Source organism: Pelodiscus sinensis, chromosome 6 (genome assembly GCF_052426305.1).
Source record: "Pelodiscus sinensis isolate ZL-2025 chromosome 6, ASM5242630v1, whole genome shotgun sequence".
NCBI classification, from domain to species: domain Eukaryota; kingdom Metazoa; phylum Chordata; order Testudines; family Trionychidae; genus Pelodiscus; species Pelodiscus sinensis.
Window position 1 is genome coordinate 110,359,468 of NC_143057.1, and position 16,614 is coordinate 110,376,081.

General features: G+C 39.0%; 1 protein-coding gene across 1 annotated transcript in view; it reads left to right on the forward strand.

Moving 5' to 3' along the window:
• The first annotated feature begins 568 nt into the window (after positions 1-568).
• CPLX4 (complexin 4) overlaps positions 569-16,614 on the forward strand; it is a 41,403-nt gene continuing 25,357 nt past the window's right edge. Inside the window, exons 1-2 of the mRNA XM_006116528.5 lie at positions 569-2,546; positions 5,728-5,815. Coding sequence (XP_006116590.1) covers positions 2,380-2,546; positions 5,728-5,815 — 255 coding nt within the window. The 5' untranslated portion in view covers positions 569-2,379. The remainder of the gene's footprint in view (positions 2,547-5,727; positions 5,816-16,614) is intronic.

Consider the following 16,614-nt stretch of genomic DNA (forward strand, 5'->3'; position numbering starts at 1 on the left):
TCTACTAGGGCCCAGACCTCCCCCACAGCCTTCATGGCTTAGGACCCAATCCTGAACATCTGCAGGGCTGCCATGGGGGTCTTTGATCCACACCTTTGCTAATCATTACACACTGGGCCATCAGGCTAGGGAGGACGCAGCCCTAGGTAGGGCTGTCCTCCACTCAGCTGAAGGTTAGAACTCCAACCCCGCCTCCTGGGATTTCTGCTTTGGAGTCACCTACATGGAATGGACATGAGCAATCACTCAAAGAAGAAAAAACGATTACTTACCTCTGTAACTCTTGTTCTTTGAGATGTGTTGCTCATGTCCATTCCAAATCCCGCATGCCTCCCCTTCTTCAGAGTACTATGGTAAGAAGGAACCAAGGGGGTGGAGGGCCTGCAGGGGTATATATTGGCCGGTGTAGTGGCGCCACTCCAGCAGGCTTCCCTGCTGGCCCAACGGATGCTGCTAGGGGGAAAAAACTTCTGACGATGTGTGCACACAGCATGCACACACCTACATGGAATGGACATGAGCAACACATCTCAAAGAACAACAGTTACAGAGGTAAGTAGCTGTTTGTTCTTCTTCAGATGGTTGCTCATGTCCATTCCATGTAGGTGACTCCAGCGTGTGAGCTCGTAGAAATTCATTGGCAACTGTATTTGTACAAATCCTTAATAGTCTTTTGTCAAAGCAAAAGTGATGCTTCGTGTCCTGCTTGTATCTATAGTCTAGGCAATGAACTGAGCAGGATTATTTTTCTTTTTTCTGTTTGCAAATTGTATGACCACATAATACGTTTTATTGATTATTTTGCAAAGAGTTTGGTCCAAAATGTCTGATCAAACTGTGATTGGGACAAAAAATTTACATGTTCTCATTTCTTGATCTCTGATTGGATGACTAAAACTTGGGACATATTTTGGGCCCAGTTTTGCTAGGTTCTGAATAAATCAGCAGAGCAGGAGGCAATCCCTGTTCTCAGAGAATTCTCAGGGGAGCATAATGTTTACAAAATGATTTCAGGCTCTAAAACACAATAGTTTTGTAGCACTTTTCAGTAGATCAAATGTATTTGGTTTATTATTTAAAATTTTCCTAAGTAATATTTATCTGTTTTCAAAAGGAAAGTTAAAGTCTTCTGATTAACCAGAGATAATCCAGGATTACTGAATCTGCAGGGGTTTTTCAGTAGCAGGGAGTGCTTTAATTAGAATGGTACTAATGTAGATTAGGGCATTAACTGAACTGAACTCCTCCCATATCACCAATAAAATACCATCTGCATTAGAAGAGCCATTTTGATCATCAGAGCTGAAAAATATTTCATTAAACTGTACCCAGTAATTCCCAGTGTGATTATTAAAATGCCCCAAAGTGTGCATGATATTTGAGACATGTAAACAATTTTACTTCCTGAAAGAGTTTGCAATCTAAGCGCTATCTCCTACTAACCCTTGTGTGAGTACACACAACTCACACAACTAATTCCATTGAAGTCAATTGGATCATTTATGAGTAAGGGTTTGCAAAACGAGCCCCAAGAAGACAATTTTCAGACAAAAGGTAGCAATGCTGTGATCTAGCTGCACAAAATGCTTTTCTTACCTTACTGTTACCAATCTTCAGCACTAAATAGTCCATGGAAGGCCAGCCAAAGTGCTGTTTGAGAGAGTATAGAGCCATAAACAAATCAGAATGGTTGAGAAAAATGAAGATCTAGTCTTTCCTCTATTTTAAAAAAAAATTTTTATCAGAGTAACTGTTCATTCATCTGTCACAGAAACTAACCATTTTAAAAGGTTTGAAAAAGCAGATGAAGAAAATCCCATTGAACGATACTTTCTGTCCAATGGAATAAAAAATATTAATGGCTAAAAGGATTGGGGTTTTTTGCTTAATGAAGAATCCTAGTTTTCAGCTCTCATTGGACAGTGCACATGCAAAGGGATTTGCTGCTCAGTAGCCTGAATTTTATAATTCCAGTGCTATCATGTAATGAACCACCTCTTATTTGAACTCAGATAGTGTGTGTTCTGATGAAGGCTCTTTGCTCTCCATGTAGTTGTTTCCAGAATAAAGAAACCAAAATTGTGAACTGCATGAATTTTTCTGTATTTACAATTAGCTTACGGTATTAATATTAAAAGTAGGTAGCTGCATCTAATGATTTTCTGAAGTAATCTGAACCATCTGCCTCTACATCTAAGGAGTTCACCACTTTAATCCAGATTATGGCTGACGAACTGTTTTTGGCATCCTCTTCTCACTAGCATTGTGCCCTTGAAGAGCTGCTGGGGGTTGTTGTAGAAATTCCCTTGCTGACAAACGTTTTGTTGTCTTCCAGGAGCGTTTTGTTTTGTTTTGTTTTTAAATTTTCTTCAGAAGAAAATGGCTTTCTTAATGAAAAGCATGTTGAGCAACCAGGTAAAGAATTTAGGACTTGGTGGTGGAGGTGAGGAAAGCAAAGAAGAAAGTGGTCCTTCCGACCCAGCTGCAGCAGCGGGAATGACTAGAGAGGAGTATGAGGAATATCAAAAGCAAATTGTTGAGGAGAAGTGAGTACACATTCCCTTCTTACCAGTGTGTGGCTTACTCATGATTACTTTGGCTCATCTTAGAATAACCCCAAGAAACCCCAGAACATCTTTCCCCTGCCCCACTTTCCTTTTGTTAAACATAGGGAACATTACCTTGTCAAACAGCCTCTCTAAAATAAATACTCATCTAGCTGCAAATTGTAAGATGTTTTGTATCGTGATTTCATCCTTCACCTTCATTTCCATCCCCCATTATTTTCCCCCCACATTCACATACACATCTTGTGTTGGTGTTGCTTTCTGCTTCGCTACAGGCAAGATCATTGCTTTCAAGTTTATTTCTATAGGTTTAGTGATATTAGTGTTGATTGTAATCTAAGAATGCACTGGTTAATGCTGAAAATCATATAGTCTGCCTTCTTAAAACACTAAATCTGATATGCTTAAAATATTTAATTGCCCCATTTATCATTGCAAACATTTGAGGATGTGGTATGAATGCAGTGTGTAAAGCTGTTAATGTTTATCCAAAGAACATGACTAATTTCAGAACTATAGTCCTAAACGATTCTTCCATTTCCCAAAATCTATTAAATGAGGCAGAGAGGTTTTGCTCTCTGTTTAAAGCTCAGGAATTTTATTTTTTCTGATAATCACAAGCTGTAACTACATTCTTTGGAAGTAAAATGTGTAGGCATTGTTTACATACATAATGCACATACAGTAAAATGATGGATTTCAAGGTAGGAATTGAGACCCTTCATAATGATAAAGACAATTGAATTCTAAATCTCCACTGCATCTAGTTCACTAATGATCAATTACATAATGGCTGCTAAATCCTACATGTAAGATGATTATAGGTGAAAGGTTAATGGTGTATGGAATTTAAGAGATATCTAGATCTATATTTAGTAGCAGCAACTTCACTCATAAAATCTTGTGTACATGTAGCCTGTTTGTAAACATAAATCAAAATGTTGCCACCTTTTGTGGTACATTAGGGAGATTATTTTTTTCTTTTAATCGGCCTGCAAAACGATGTAGTGCTGGACAAGATGAACAAAGCAAGAAATCTGGAGCGGAGAAAAGTTTAAAAAGAGAAGAGCATATTCTTTCGACAATGTTTTGAAGTCTGCTATATTTGTTAAATATGCAGCTCTGCAATAAGTCAATAACTAACCATTATTGCTTCCAGGACAGGTGAGGAGAGGGCAGCAGTAATGAGAATGGTTACATGTTTTTTGCAGAGAAAAACCTGAATGATGAAACTAGGCACTGCTGCACTGGTTCAGTAATTGTTTGTCAGATCCTGGAATCATGATCACAGATACAACATCTGGTTTTAGTGACCTCCTCATTTTACTCAGTTTTACATCTCCACAGCCTGAGGATCAAAGGTTAAAAGACTTGCCCAAGGTCATGCAATGAGTTAGAGGCTCAGACTGGATTAGAACTCTGACATGACCTCATTGTCTCCACTATTTTTGCTTTAATCTCGAACCAACACTTGTTAAGTTAAAAATATAAAAATGCATGCATCCATCACCAGTCATCAGGAAGGCATGTGAACGAGCAAATGAGAGTCTCGTTGGGAGTGAAGGGGTCCTCTCAGTCACATAGTCCAATTGCTTGCATCCATAAGAATGTTGATTTCACTACTCATGATAAATGGGCATCCATTCTAGCCTTGATTTTCTAGAATTTGGTCTCTGAAGTTACACTTTGAGCCCATCTTCTTTGTAAATATTTGATGATGGCAATAAATCATTGTGAAACAACTGTCTGCAAGTATATGAGGGATTGTAAAATGCAGAAAGAGGATCTCTTATTATTGTACACAGGCAGGCTAACTGGAGTATAAGGGTGACAGTAGGTGAGAAAATGTGCACTAACTATCAGAAAATGGTCCTGAGATCTGTTTAGCTGTGGAACAGCTTTTCAAGGAGATGCGTAAAACTAGTTTACATGAAACTCAAGGGTCTGTTCCACAGCAAATAGTATTGCACTGGCAAAAGGGTGGACAACACAACTGAATAGAGTCCAAATTGTCCACCTCTAGTGGACGGGAATCGTTAATTGCATGGCAGGCAATGGCATATTATGTATGAAGGTTTTTCACTTTGAAGGAAGTTTCTCTGCTAAATCCATGCATGTTGCTTTGAAAGCTTATGGTTAGTTTTTATCAACATACTTTTGTACAAAAACCAAACGTTTTATGGAAAAAACCCATGGCAATAAAGAACTTTGAAGAATAGGTGGGTAATATTTCTCAACTACCTGTATTGTTATCAACTTTAGAGCTGACAATATACACCACCTAACCAAAAAAATCACAGGAAACATTTTTAAAAACAAGTGAAGTCAAATTTTACCTTCATGCAATAATTTTATCTTGATGCAATAAAATGGACATTCATAAATTTGGAAGTGAGCAAAGTCTCTTTGCCCCTTACTTGTAGATCAAAACCTGGAGTGATGATTAAAGACTGTGGTTTGTGACTCAAAAGTAACTGCCCTATAAAATATCCCTTGCCATGGCCATGTAAGGGGTAAACAGACCTGTGATCACTTTTTTTTCTCCCATTAAATTTGGGTTGATATAGATACCTTCCTTCAACAGGCACATTTTTACTGAATGGGGAATAAGTGTCTCATCTCAGATTATCAGGGGAGGATTTGAACTTTGAGATTCTCTTGTAGGAAGCTCTCCATTGATCTCAGTAATAATGGCTTTTATCAATGCAAGAACCAGCCAAGCAGGGAGAACAAAACTGACAGATCCGTCACATTGCTGATGTCATTAGGCTTGTCCTTAATTTCTTACAAAGATTAATGACCTACTGGTCTGACTATAGATCTGGTTATCAGGAATTCCTGACTTCTAATGGCACTTCTAGCAGGGATTCCTTTTGTAGCTTTGGACCAGTGGTTTAACTTTGTGTCTCTAGTTCCTCTGTAAAATGGACATAATACGAATCTGCCTCCCAGAAGTGTTGCAACATAGATTAATAAAAAGCTTTACATAAGTGTGGTTTTGTTTGTTTACTCTGATGCCGACTATACTATGTTAAAGCATAAAAGGGCATGAGAATTACTTCAGTCTATACTTCACTAGGGGTGAGTAAATAGTTCTGTGACAGTGACAAGTTGTGTGTGATAGGTTTCTGGTTACAGGCCTCTTATTTTGATTTTTCAGGATGGAGAGAGATGCAGCGTTCACACAAAAAAAGGCAGAGAGAGCCTGTCTGAGGGTTCACCTGAGAGAAAAGTACAGGCTTCCTAAGGTAAGACAAAGTCACAATCATAATCTAGTTTCCAGGCCAATTTTAAAACTGCTGCAATCCAATCACTCTCTGGCTGGGGAGATTTCATACCCTTGTCAGCTTCAGGGCTGGCCCACAACATTTTGGCACCTGAGGCGAGGAGCTCAAAGGCGAGGGCCAAAACTTTGAAAGGTCTCAATTCTGCCTTCTTCCTGTTCTATTCCTCTCATGGCATTCCACCATTGCTGTGCATCTAGAGCAGAGAGAATACATATACACCAGCAGCAGACACAATTTTCTCCACTCTGGGTCCTAGTGGCGCCCTCTCCCCCCCCAGTCTGGCACCTGAGGCAACTGCCTCAGTTCACCTCATGGTAAGGCCAGCCCTGGTCAGCTTCCAACAAATGTGCACTTTGAGACTACCAAGCCCATTCGCCAAAGAGATCCCTGTGCTACGATATACTTCACTATAACACAAAAATGGAGGAAGCCTGGCTTTAGGTTGTTAAAAAGGGCTTGTGATTTTCAGTGCCTCCATTTTAGGTGTCCAACCTGCAATGCTTTAAAGGGACTTGACACTTTTAAAGGGTGCTCAGATAAATCTCCATCAATTTTGGCACTCAAAATCAATAGTCACTCTTGAAAATTCTGTCTCATTAGGCATGGGGCTTAGGATTTGAGACTTCTTATTTTTACTCCTGAAAGCAATGGCTGGAATTAATGGGGGTTTCATCAAATGAATTCTTGGGCAAAATGTGTCTGCTTTCTATAGAATATGTTGATTTTTTTGTCAAATATTTTGCTTTTCCAAGGAAAAAAATCAATATTATCCATGGGGGAGGGGAAACCTTTTCTGATACACTGTAATTTGTGGCTCTTTCACTACTTGACTCTTACTTTGGGTCCTAGTATCTTAGCTTCTCTGTGCCTCAGTTTCTCCACCTTACTTTGCAAGATTATTGTGAGGCTTCATAGATTAATATTTAAATGAGCTATTTCACATGGACAGTACTATAGGAGTGCAAAAATAATGATAAAATAAAGAGAGTGAAACAATTTTTAAAAATAATCTTATGGTTTCTTTTTCCATTTGTCCCACCTAAAGTAATGGAGATGAACTGTCTTTTGCAATGTTACTGGGTGTCACCACAATTAAATATTTAGGGTAAAATTTTCAAAGGCATGTAGGTGTAGAAAATTGTGTGCCAGAGTCTGTTGTTAAATGACAATTTGTTCAAGGCTTCATGATTAGGTTTTAACAGTTTTCCTTACAGTGGGGAAATGAGCACATTTCTATTTTTGTTCTGTGCTGCACTGAATAAAAAATAGGTGGCCAGTACTTAGCAAGACACATGCTATGACATTGAAAACTAGGGTTTTAAGCATTTTGATAGCATTGCAAACTCCCTGCTGCAGTGTTATACATTCAAAAATGCAGCCCTGAATGAAGTCAAAGACATCTGGAATGTTGCTAACACCCTGGGCAAGCCATGATGCCTTCAGAATCATTGTAGGTAGTACGGTTAACCCTTAGGATAAATGGTATTTTCCAGACTGGTATACAAATGAATATGTAGAAAGTAGGGCTGTTGATTAATTGCAGTTAACTCACATGATTAATTCTAAAAAATTAATCACACATTTAATTGCACTGTTAAACAATAGAATGCCACTTCAAAATGATTTCAATTACAACACAGAATACCAAGTGCACAGAGCTTGTTTTTATATTTTTATTACAAATATTTCCACTGTAAAAATGATACACAAGAAATGATATTTTAATTCACTTCATACTAGTACTGTAGTGCAAGCTCTTTATCATGAAACTGCAGCTTACAAATTTAGATTTTTTTTGTTACATAACTGCATTCAAAAATAAAGCAGTTTTTTAAACTTTAGACTGATTTGTCCTCATCAGTAATGTGTTTTTAGCCCTTGATTCTCTACTCATCCCTCTTTCTACCCTAGACTAGGCAGAGATGTTTTTAGGAATGCTTAGTCTCTTCCCCTTAAGCCCTTTTGTACCAGACATTTATGTGTACTGTAGGAACAACTCACTCCTTAAAATGTAAAAGCCAGTCTTGTATCTTCATTTCCTTGTGCAAAGAATTTACATAATAACACACATCTGCTCTTCGACAATTGCCTTTGTAACAAAAGTATTTTTCTGACTACAATTTTACAGACCAGGAACCAATATGTCTTACATAGACTCAAACATCTGCTGTATTAATCAGTACCATAATGGTTGTCCTTGAAAATCTTTACACTATGCCTAGTGCAAAAATATAGATGGTACTCAGGCATATTCTATATACAGTGGGTGGCATAGCATATGGCAACAATATTAATTTCAATTGCCTTTGTAATTTTAATGTCACACCCTTTGAAATGAACATATCAACCTTCATTACACTTACCATAACTGAGTCACTGTTACCTCGTGCTCACCATATCTGTTAGTTGTATCCACCTGTTGTGTCACGTTATACTTTTTTTCCCCTCCTAGAGGGCCTTGCAGAATCAGATCTTTTAATTATGCCTTGTTATATGTGTCTTTGTCTCTATAGATAGCACATTTAGACTAGCATAAAATGAATCTGGTTCAAAAATGCAATTGAGCTAAGACTCAATCCAGCAGCTGTGGCGTGATTTAAGGCTGCATGATCAAGCCCATAACAGAGAAGGCATGGGGGAGCCATGCCAAAATTTAGAGCTGGGGAGGAATGAAATCATATTTATAAGTTGCAGAGGCAGTGCCGGTACTGGGAAACCAACCAAATGTTATTGAAAGTGGAGGCTGTCTGGAAAGCAGCTTTGTCTAAACCAGGGGTCTCCAAACTACGGCCCGCGGGCCGGATGCGGCCCGCGAGGCCCTCTCATCCAGCCCGTGGAGACCTTTTTGTCTACAAAACTTTTGCATCAAGGTACCTTTCAATCTTTGAAACAACATACCTGTGTGAACAAACATTTTCAAGAATGAAATACGTGAAGAACAATTTGAGAACAAACTTGTCCAATGATAATCTCAGGTCACTGTTGATGTTAGGGACAACAAATCTAAAGCCAGAAATGTCTGCTATTTTGACATCCAGGAAACAATTTCACCATTCACACTAATACAGGTGTTCATGTGTAGTGTATGAATGTGTTATTAAATAATAACTGAATAAAATAATATTAAATAAATAATTAAAAACAACATCCATGTTTTGATTGTTTTTTATTTGGACCTCAAGTGTGTAGTCGGCCCCCGAACTGCTGTTTGATAGTTAATGCGGCCCTCGGGCTGAAAAGTTTGGAGACCCCTGGTCTAAACCCTTTAATCCTCCCCTGTGTTAACTTAGTTTCAGGTTTTCTCTCCTCGTATTCAGAAGTACAGTACTTGGATCAATTTATAAACTTCCATCCACTTTCCCATAGTTAGCCTCACAATTCAGGCAGGCCAATAGAATCACTTCATGGCATTTTAAAGATTCCTAGAGCAATTTTCTTTGCATGTTGGTTTAAATAGCTGCTGTGTACAAATATAACATACAAGGAGTTTTGGTCCTTAACTATTCCAATTTATAGAGATTTTTCTGATAGATTTATATTCTCAGATTTTAAGGCCAGAAAAGACCATCATGTTCATCTAGTCTGACCTCCTGCATGTTGCACAGAACTTCACCTACCCATTCCTGTAATAGATCCTAACTTCTTCTGCAACTCAGCCAGTCCTCAAATTATGTTTAAAAGCCTTCAAGTTAACGAGAATCCACCATTTTACACTAGTTCAGTGTTTTTCAACCAGTGGTACGAGTACCCTTAGGGGTACTCAAGAGAAGTCTGGGAAAAAACTGAATTTTTGTTTTAAGTTTTACAGTGCTTTATTATTTTTGTACTTTTTACACCCAAAAATTTCATCCCCAGACAGGCAACGATTAAGTTGTTTAAACAAATGTGTCGCAATGGTAGAAAAAAAATTGTGTATCTGAAAAGTGTAGGTACTAGGTATACATATAATTTTTTAAAGGGGTATTTTTTTAAAAAAAGGTTGAGAAACACTGCACTAGTTTAAACCTGCAAGCAACCTGTGCTTCATGCTTCAGAGGAAGGCAAAAAACCAAGGGTCACTACCAGTCTGACCCAGGAGAAAATTCCTTCCTGTTCCCAAATGTGGTGATCAGTTAGGCTTTTGTTTTGCTTTTTTCTTTTGCCAAGAGTTCCTCTGGATGGCATCGACTGACATCTTCTTGGAATAGGGAGCATTGTCTTGGTGTTCTCCTCTGGATCCCTTGTTGATCCTGTTATCTGCACCTTCATTCCTGTTTTTCATTCTTGGTCTCTTGTAATCAATTGGGTTCTTAGCTCTGAGAGGGCAGACTTGCCTTTGTTTTGTTAGGCTCTGTCTTCTGACCCAGGACTCAAATGGGCTGACTCAAGATATGTTTTATCAAACGTATGACTGCTGAGTCGAGGCCTTATAAGTAAAGCTCTGGTAGCTAGAGCAGTGTATGTAATCATCAAATTGTTGTAGCAGTAAACTCATAGCATTTTTGCTGTCGTCTTTTACTGGGTGGAAGCATTTATCTGGCATGGTGGCCCTATTAAATGTTGAGAAGTCTCCGTGCAACTTTGTTCTCTACATTAATTAAGTAGTAATAATGAAATTAATAATCCACAGGGAGCTCAACACATTCAAAATTCCCTCAACTAACGAATTATTAATCTGCCAGGGTCCTCCATTCATAATTGATCTGGGCTACCATCACAGAGGTTATGTAACAGCAGGGAATAAAGAGTCAACCTTGGGCCCATAGGCAACAGCCTTATTAAATCCCAACTTAAAGAAAAAATATGAAAAAATCTTCCCATGAGCTGTCAGCTCTTGTAATTTTAACTTTAACAAAGCACAGATGTGGGAGTGGATTTTTCTGGGAGGAAAACGTAAGTGTATGACATCTCTGTTGTATGCAAAAAGAATGTGCTAACTACAGAAATGAGTAAGGAAGGGGTAGGGTGCTAGCAACTCATCTAAACACAGTTGAGTCTCTTTTATCCAAATACTTCTGGTATCCTAATTTAGATTACATTCTTTCAGAATATTGAAGGAATTTGGTTTGTTTAGTTTAGAAAAGAGAAGACTGGGAGGGAACATGATAGCGGTTTTCAGGTGTTACAAGGAGTAGAGAGAAAAATTGCAGCAAGGGAAGTGTATGTTGGACATTAGGAGAAAAACTTCTTGTCAGGATGGTTAAACACTGGAATAAATTGCCTAGGGAGAATGTGGAATATCCATCATTGGTCATCAAGTCCAATCCCCTGCCCTCATGGCAGGACCAAACACTGTCTAAATCAACCGTGATAGATGTCTATCCAACCTGCTCTTAAATATCTCCAGTGATGGAGATTCCACAACCTCCCCAGGCAATTTATTCTAATGTTTAATCACCCTGAGAGTTAGGAAGTTTTTCCTAATGTCCAACCTAAACCTTCCTTGCTGCAGTTTAAGCCCATTGCTTCTTGTCCTATCATCAGAGGCCAAGGAGACCAATTTTTTCCCCATCCTTCTTGTAACACCCTTTTCAATACTTGAAAACTGCTATATCCCCTCTGTCTTGTCTTTTCTAAATTAAAAGAGAAAGCTGCCAGATCTGGCCCACAGCCACCTCGCCAGCATGCTTACTATGTAGCAGCTCACACCTCTTTAAACAGCTGGCTGCTAATTGCTCTGGGCATTGGGGAAGGACAGGAAGGCTCCATGCATTGTCCCCATCCCTTAGCAAAAGCCCTCAGCTCCCATTGGCCAGTTTCCAGCCAATAGGAGTTGAAAAAATTTGCTGGAGGCAATGCAGCGAGCAAAGCCTTCTCCCTGCCTCCCTCCCCCCTCCTCTTGCTGGAGCAGAGCCACGTGGAGCAGCCAGCCCAGTCTCATTTTCCTACAGGGCTGCTGGCTAAGAACTGCCTAGGTAAGTGCCTCCCAACCTGGCCTTGCCTCTAGCACCCCACCTCCTCTTTCCCCAACTTCGTGCCCCAAGCCACCATTCCCTCTTGCCCCGGTCACCTCTCAAACCCTCTGTATCCCCTCTCCTCACCTCCTCCAGGTCACAATTCCCTCCCAGGCCCTGCACTCCCTCCTACACTTCTCCCCCAGGCCAGAATTCTCTTCTGCGTGCACACACCCTCCTGGACCCAGAGTCCCTGCCCCAGATCATAACCCCTTCCTTCACCCAAACTCCCTCTCAGACCCCACACCCCCTCCTGCACCTCCATCCGCTATCCCAAGCTCCCTTTCACACACCACCCACTGTCTCAGACTCTGCACCCCCTCCATGGAAGTGTGGCCCTTGACCAATTACCAAAATCTTGGCATCCCCATTAAAAATTATCGCCCACCCCAATCTAGATGGCGCTTAGTCCTGCTGTGAATGCAGGGGACTGGACTTGATGATCTCTCAAGGTCTTTTCCAGTTCTAGTAGTCTATGATTCTTCTGTGGATATCACTTACCTGGAAAATCTCCCACTTTTATTGACACTTCCATTTATCACAATAAATTCCAATACCTCAGTTTCATTTGGATACCAATAGAGATGGTCAGAAAACTCAAGAAAATAATGTCATGCTTTTTGTAAAAATAAATGTTCCACTTTGCATGATTTCAAATAGACCCATTTTAAAGTTTTTATTAAATTGTTCACAATATTTTACCAAACTTTTTTCAAAATGTCTTAAGAAAAAACAGTGTATTCACTATAAAAAATGGGCTTCTGTTTTCTATCATGTCTTTAAAAACAATTTAGATAACCTTTATCTAGACTATAGATTATTCATGGCAAATTGCACCCAAAAATGGAAAATTGTGTCTCAACAATTTTTCCCAAAAATGTTTTTTAAAAGGGACATTTTTTTCATGAAAATCTTTTTGAGTGGAAATATTTCCATCCACTCTAACTGGAAGTATACCTTGTCATGAGTTATGTTCTCACTTTCTTGAGCACAATAAAAAGGATTTAATCTGGGCAAAGTTGTAAAAAAATACTAAAGTTACTTGTCCCTTCTTCACTTTGATCTAAAATGGTTGACCGGGGGGGGGGGGGGGGACAAACAGGAAGAATTAGATAAGATTTTATTTTATCATATTTGTTTTTCTCACCAGATGTATTTGATTTAAAATCAAGTTTGAAATCTACCTTTTTGTGAGAATTGTAGCAGTGGGTTCAGTGTAAATGATTGCCTTTACAAATTGTTCTTGTTGTATCTCATTGCTATATTGGGGTGATATGAAGTTTCTTGTTCTGGCAGTGGTGAATTTTGATACCCTTCCTAAATTTGCTTGGTGGTTCTGTGGCTAATGTGCCAAACGTTGCCACTGTTTTTGTTGTCATTAATTATTTCTATTGTGGTAGTAAGTTAGGGTATGCCTGCAGAGCATTTTGGAATAACAAAATGCATGTCTACCCAGCAAGCCATTATTTTGAAATAATGTCAAGATGTAGGACTTCTTACTCCAACTCCTGTAACTCTCATTTTATGGAAGAGTGTTCTTCCTTTGACTTCCCTCTGTGTGGACAGCACCAAAAGCTATTGGTGTAGCTGAATTTGCATATCTTAATTCTACTTTTGCCCAGCTGTATAGATGTGCCCTTGGAGACCCAGTTATTGTTCAAGATCTTATTGCGTGGCTCTGGTTGAGAATTTTTTGACAAATCATTTTTTCGTCTAAACCTGCCAATTCATCAAAACTGAAACTTTGTGAAACAGAGACAAATATTGAAACTTGAAGCATCATTTTTAAAAATGTAAAAAAACCTTTGTTTTTTACCTTGATTGAAAAGAAATATCTTTTCTGGTTTAACACAACTTTTCATGTCAATATTTTAGCTAGCCTGAAAAATGTTTTGAAAAGTCTAAATCTAAACAAGACACTTCTAAATTATTGCAACAAAATGTTTAAATTAATCTAAAAATAGTTGTTTTTTGTTTTGTTTTGTTTCATTCATGAACATGTTTTTAGGTTTAGACATTTTTGTCCTGATTCATACAGGAAAAAGAATTCAAAGTCTTAAAAATACGTGTAAGACAGGAAAAACATTTCCAACACAATTCTATCTTTGTGCTTGGTGCTGTGCATCAAACAAGACAGTTCCTATGCCAAAGAACTTACACTCTAAAGCATTTTAACTCTTTGTAAGTTTTTTTAAAGTGGCATTCAACTGTACAGCACACCAGGTACTTCCTTCATCAGATGCATAAGCTACTGTTTTCCTGTTGTCTGTGAAGCATATGGAATTTTGGGGTGTCCTACATCATTCATATAACTCTAATTTCTAGAAAAATAAATAAAACCCTATTGCTGTACCATCATACTGCCTCAGAGAAACAGCACCCTGACTACTGAAATACAATATTTTTGCCGTGGGAAGGCTCTCAAAGATGGTAAGGAAGTTTACATACACTTCACATTGCCAGCTTCATTTAGTATTTTCAAAAGTTACTTACTAACCCTTCTGGTTTTTTGCATGAAAACCTGAAGCTGCTGGTATGTGGATTAAATAGAGAATTTAAAGATACATTCCCTAACCTTTAGCTGAACTATATTTTACACATCTACCTCCTACAAAAACCATAATTTAGTCTTAAAGTATTTACATCCAGTTCTGCCCAATGATTTTAAAAATTATCTTTCAAAACATCAAAAGTATTTTTTTTAAAAGATAGCAGGGAATCTAATAAAAAAGTAGATTAAACTGATTTATCTGTTAGGAAATAAAACTACATAGTCCCAGATTTATAAATACACACATGTATTATTTAAAGAGCAAGTATAAATCTGCATTTTGTATGCAGCATAGTTAGAAGATATTCTATTACTAACCTTTAGGCACTGAAGGCCCTCTGGTGACCTTTTCATAAAATTACATCATTCTTTCTTTAAAGCATAGCCATTTTTTTACCTCAAATTCACTGGTTTTGAAAGCAGTTACTTGTCCTATTTAAAAGAAAAACAATTTTTCATCTTCATAAAATTATGCCATCTTTCTTTAAATGACTTAGCAAACCTTGTTCATTATCAAGTGTAAAACATTTATTGTTAGTGATTTTATCATTTAAAATATACACCCTTCTCCATAATTGAAAACTTGCTGACTGACTTTAATAGCTCAATGAAACCCATGAAAACTGCTGCTATCAAATGTGGTAGGATTATTTTTAAATGACAATATGTAAAAATGAAATTGTCCTTCTTTGTTCAAGTTACCTACTCCCTTTCAACTCTGCAATATTGAATAATACATCTGTGAACTATTAGAAATTAAAAACAATTCTATAAGAGCTCTGAGATTGGGATAATCAAAGGATCCTAAACCTAAAATCACAGCCAAAGAGTCTGAATGGTCACATTTGTTCTTTACAATTGAAAGTTATATCACTTGTGGCTTTTCATTGGATGTATTCATTGGAACAGCAGCAGTAACACTTAAGTCTTAGATTCAATTTTCGAGGTCAGAAGGGACCATTGTCATCATCTAGTCTGACCGCTTACATAACTTAGGCTGTAGAATTTCCCAAAAGTACTTGCTAGAGTGTATCACCTGGAAAAACATCTAATCTTTAAAAATGTCCAGAATGGAGAATCCACCAAGATTGTTCTTACGTTTTTCCAATGGTTAATTATGTTCACTCGTGGGCTGTGTCTAGACTGGCCACTTTTTCCGGAAAAGCAGGTGCTTTTCCAGAAAAACTTGCCAGCTGTCTACACTGGCCGCTTGAATTTCCGCAAAAGCACTGACGATCTCATGTAAGATTGTCAGTGCTTTTGCAGAAATACTATGCTGCTCCCGTTTGGGCAAAAGTCTTTTTCCGAAAAACTTTTGTGCAAAAGGGCCAGTGTAGACAGCAGAGATTTGTTTTCCGCAAAAAAGCCCAGAAAAGCACATCTAGATTGGCCATGGACGCTTTTCCGCAAAAAGTGCTTTTGTGGAAAAGCGTCCGTGCCAATCTAGATGCTCTTTTCCGAAAATGCTTTTAACGGAAAACTTTTCCGTTAAAAGCATTTCCGGAAAATCATGCCAGTGGAGACATAGCCATTAGGTATGCCTCATTTCTCATCTGAATTTACCTTCAACTTCCAGACATTGGATTGTTATACCTTTTCCTCCTAGAGGGTGTGTCTAGACTGCAGGCTTCTTTCGAAAGAGCCTCTTTCGAAAGCATCTTTCGAAAGAGGCTCTTTCGAAAGAGCGCGTCTAGACTACATCGCGCGGATCGAAAGATCGATCCGCTATTTCGAAAAAGAGCGTCCAGACTGCCGGACGCTCTTTCGAAATTGAAAGCCACCCGGAACTGCTTCTGCCAGGGCATGGGGGCAGCATTTCCTTCCGGGTGCTGCCTGCCTGCCCTTTGCAGAGACGCGTGGTGAGAGGGACACTCCTGAACACCCGTTGCTCTGCTCCTGCAGCTGCCTTTGCTGTCCCTTGAGGAATTTTGCAAGGCATTGCAGTGCTGCTTTGGAGTGCTCAGCTTCCTGGGACACCCCAGCAGCTTTTTTCTTTTGAGGTTTTTCTGCTTGCAGACCCTTATTTGTGGCATGGAGCCAGAGCTGCCCCTGGGCAGGCGAGGGCCCCACACCACCATACTGCAGCTGTTGCTGCATCTTCGTGAGACAATCATGAGGCTCCTTCCCGAGCTGGACCCAGACCAGAGGGACGAGGGGTTCCCCCGTCCGGCAGCCACACTGCCCTTGCCTCCGAACTTTTTCGTGGACAGGCGTGTTTGGAGGTTTGACACCAGCTCTGAATGGTGGGACCGGCTCGTGATGGAGATCTGGGATGA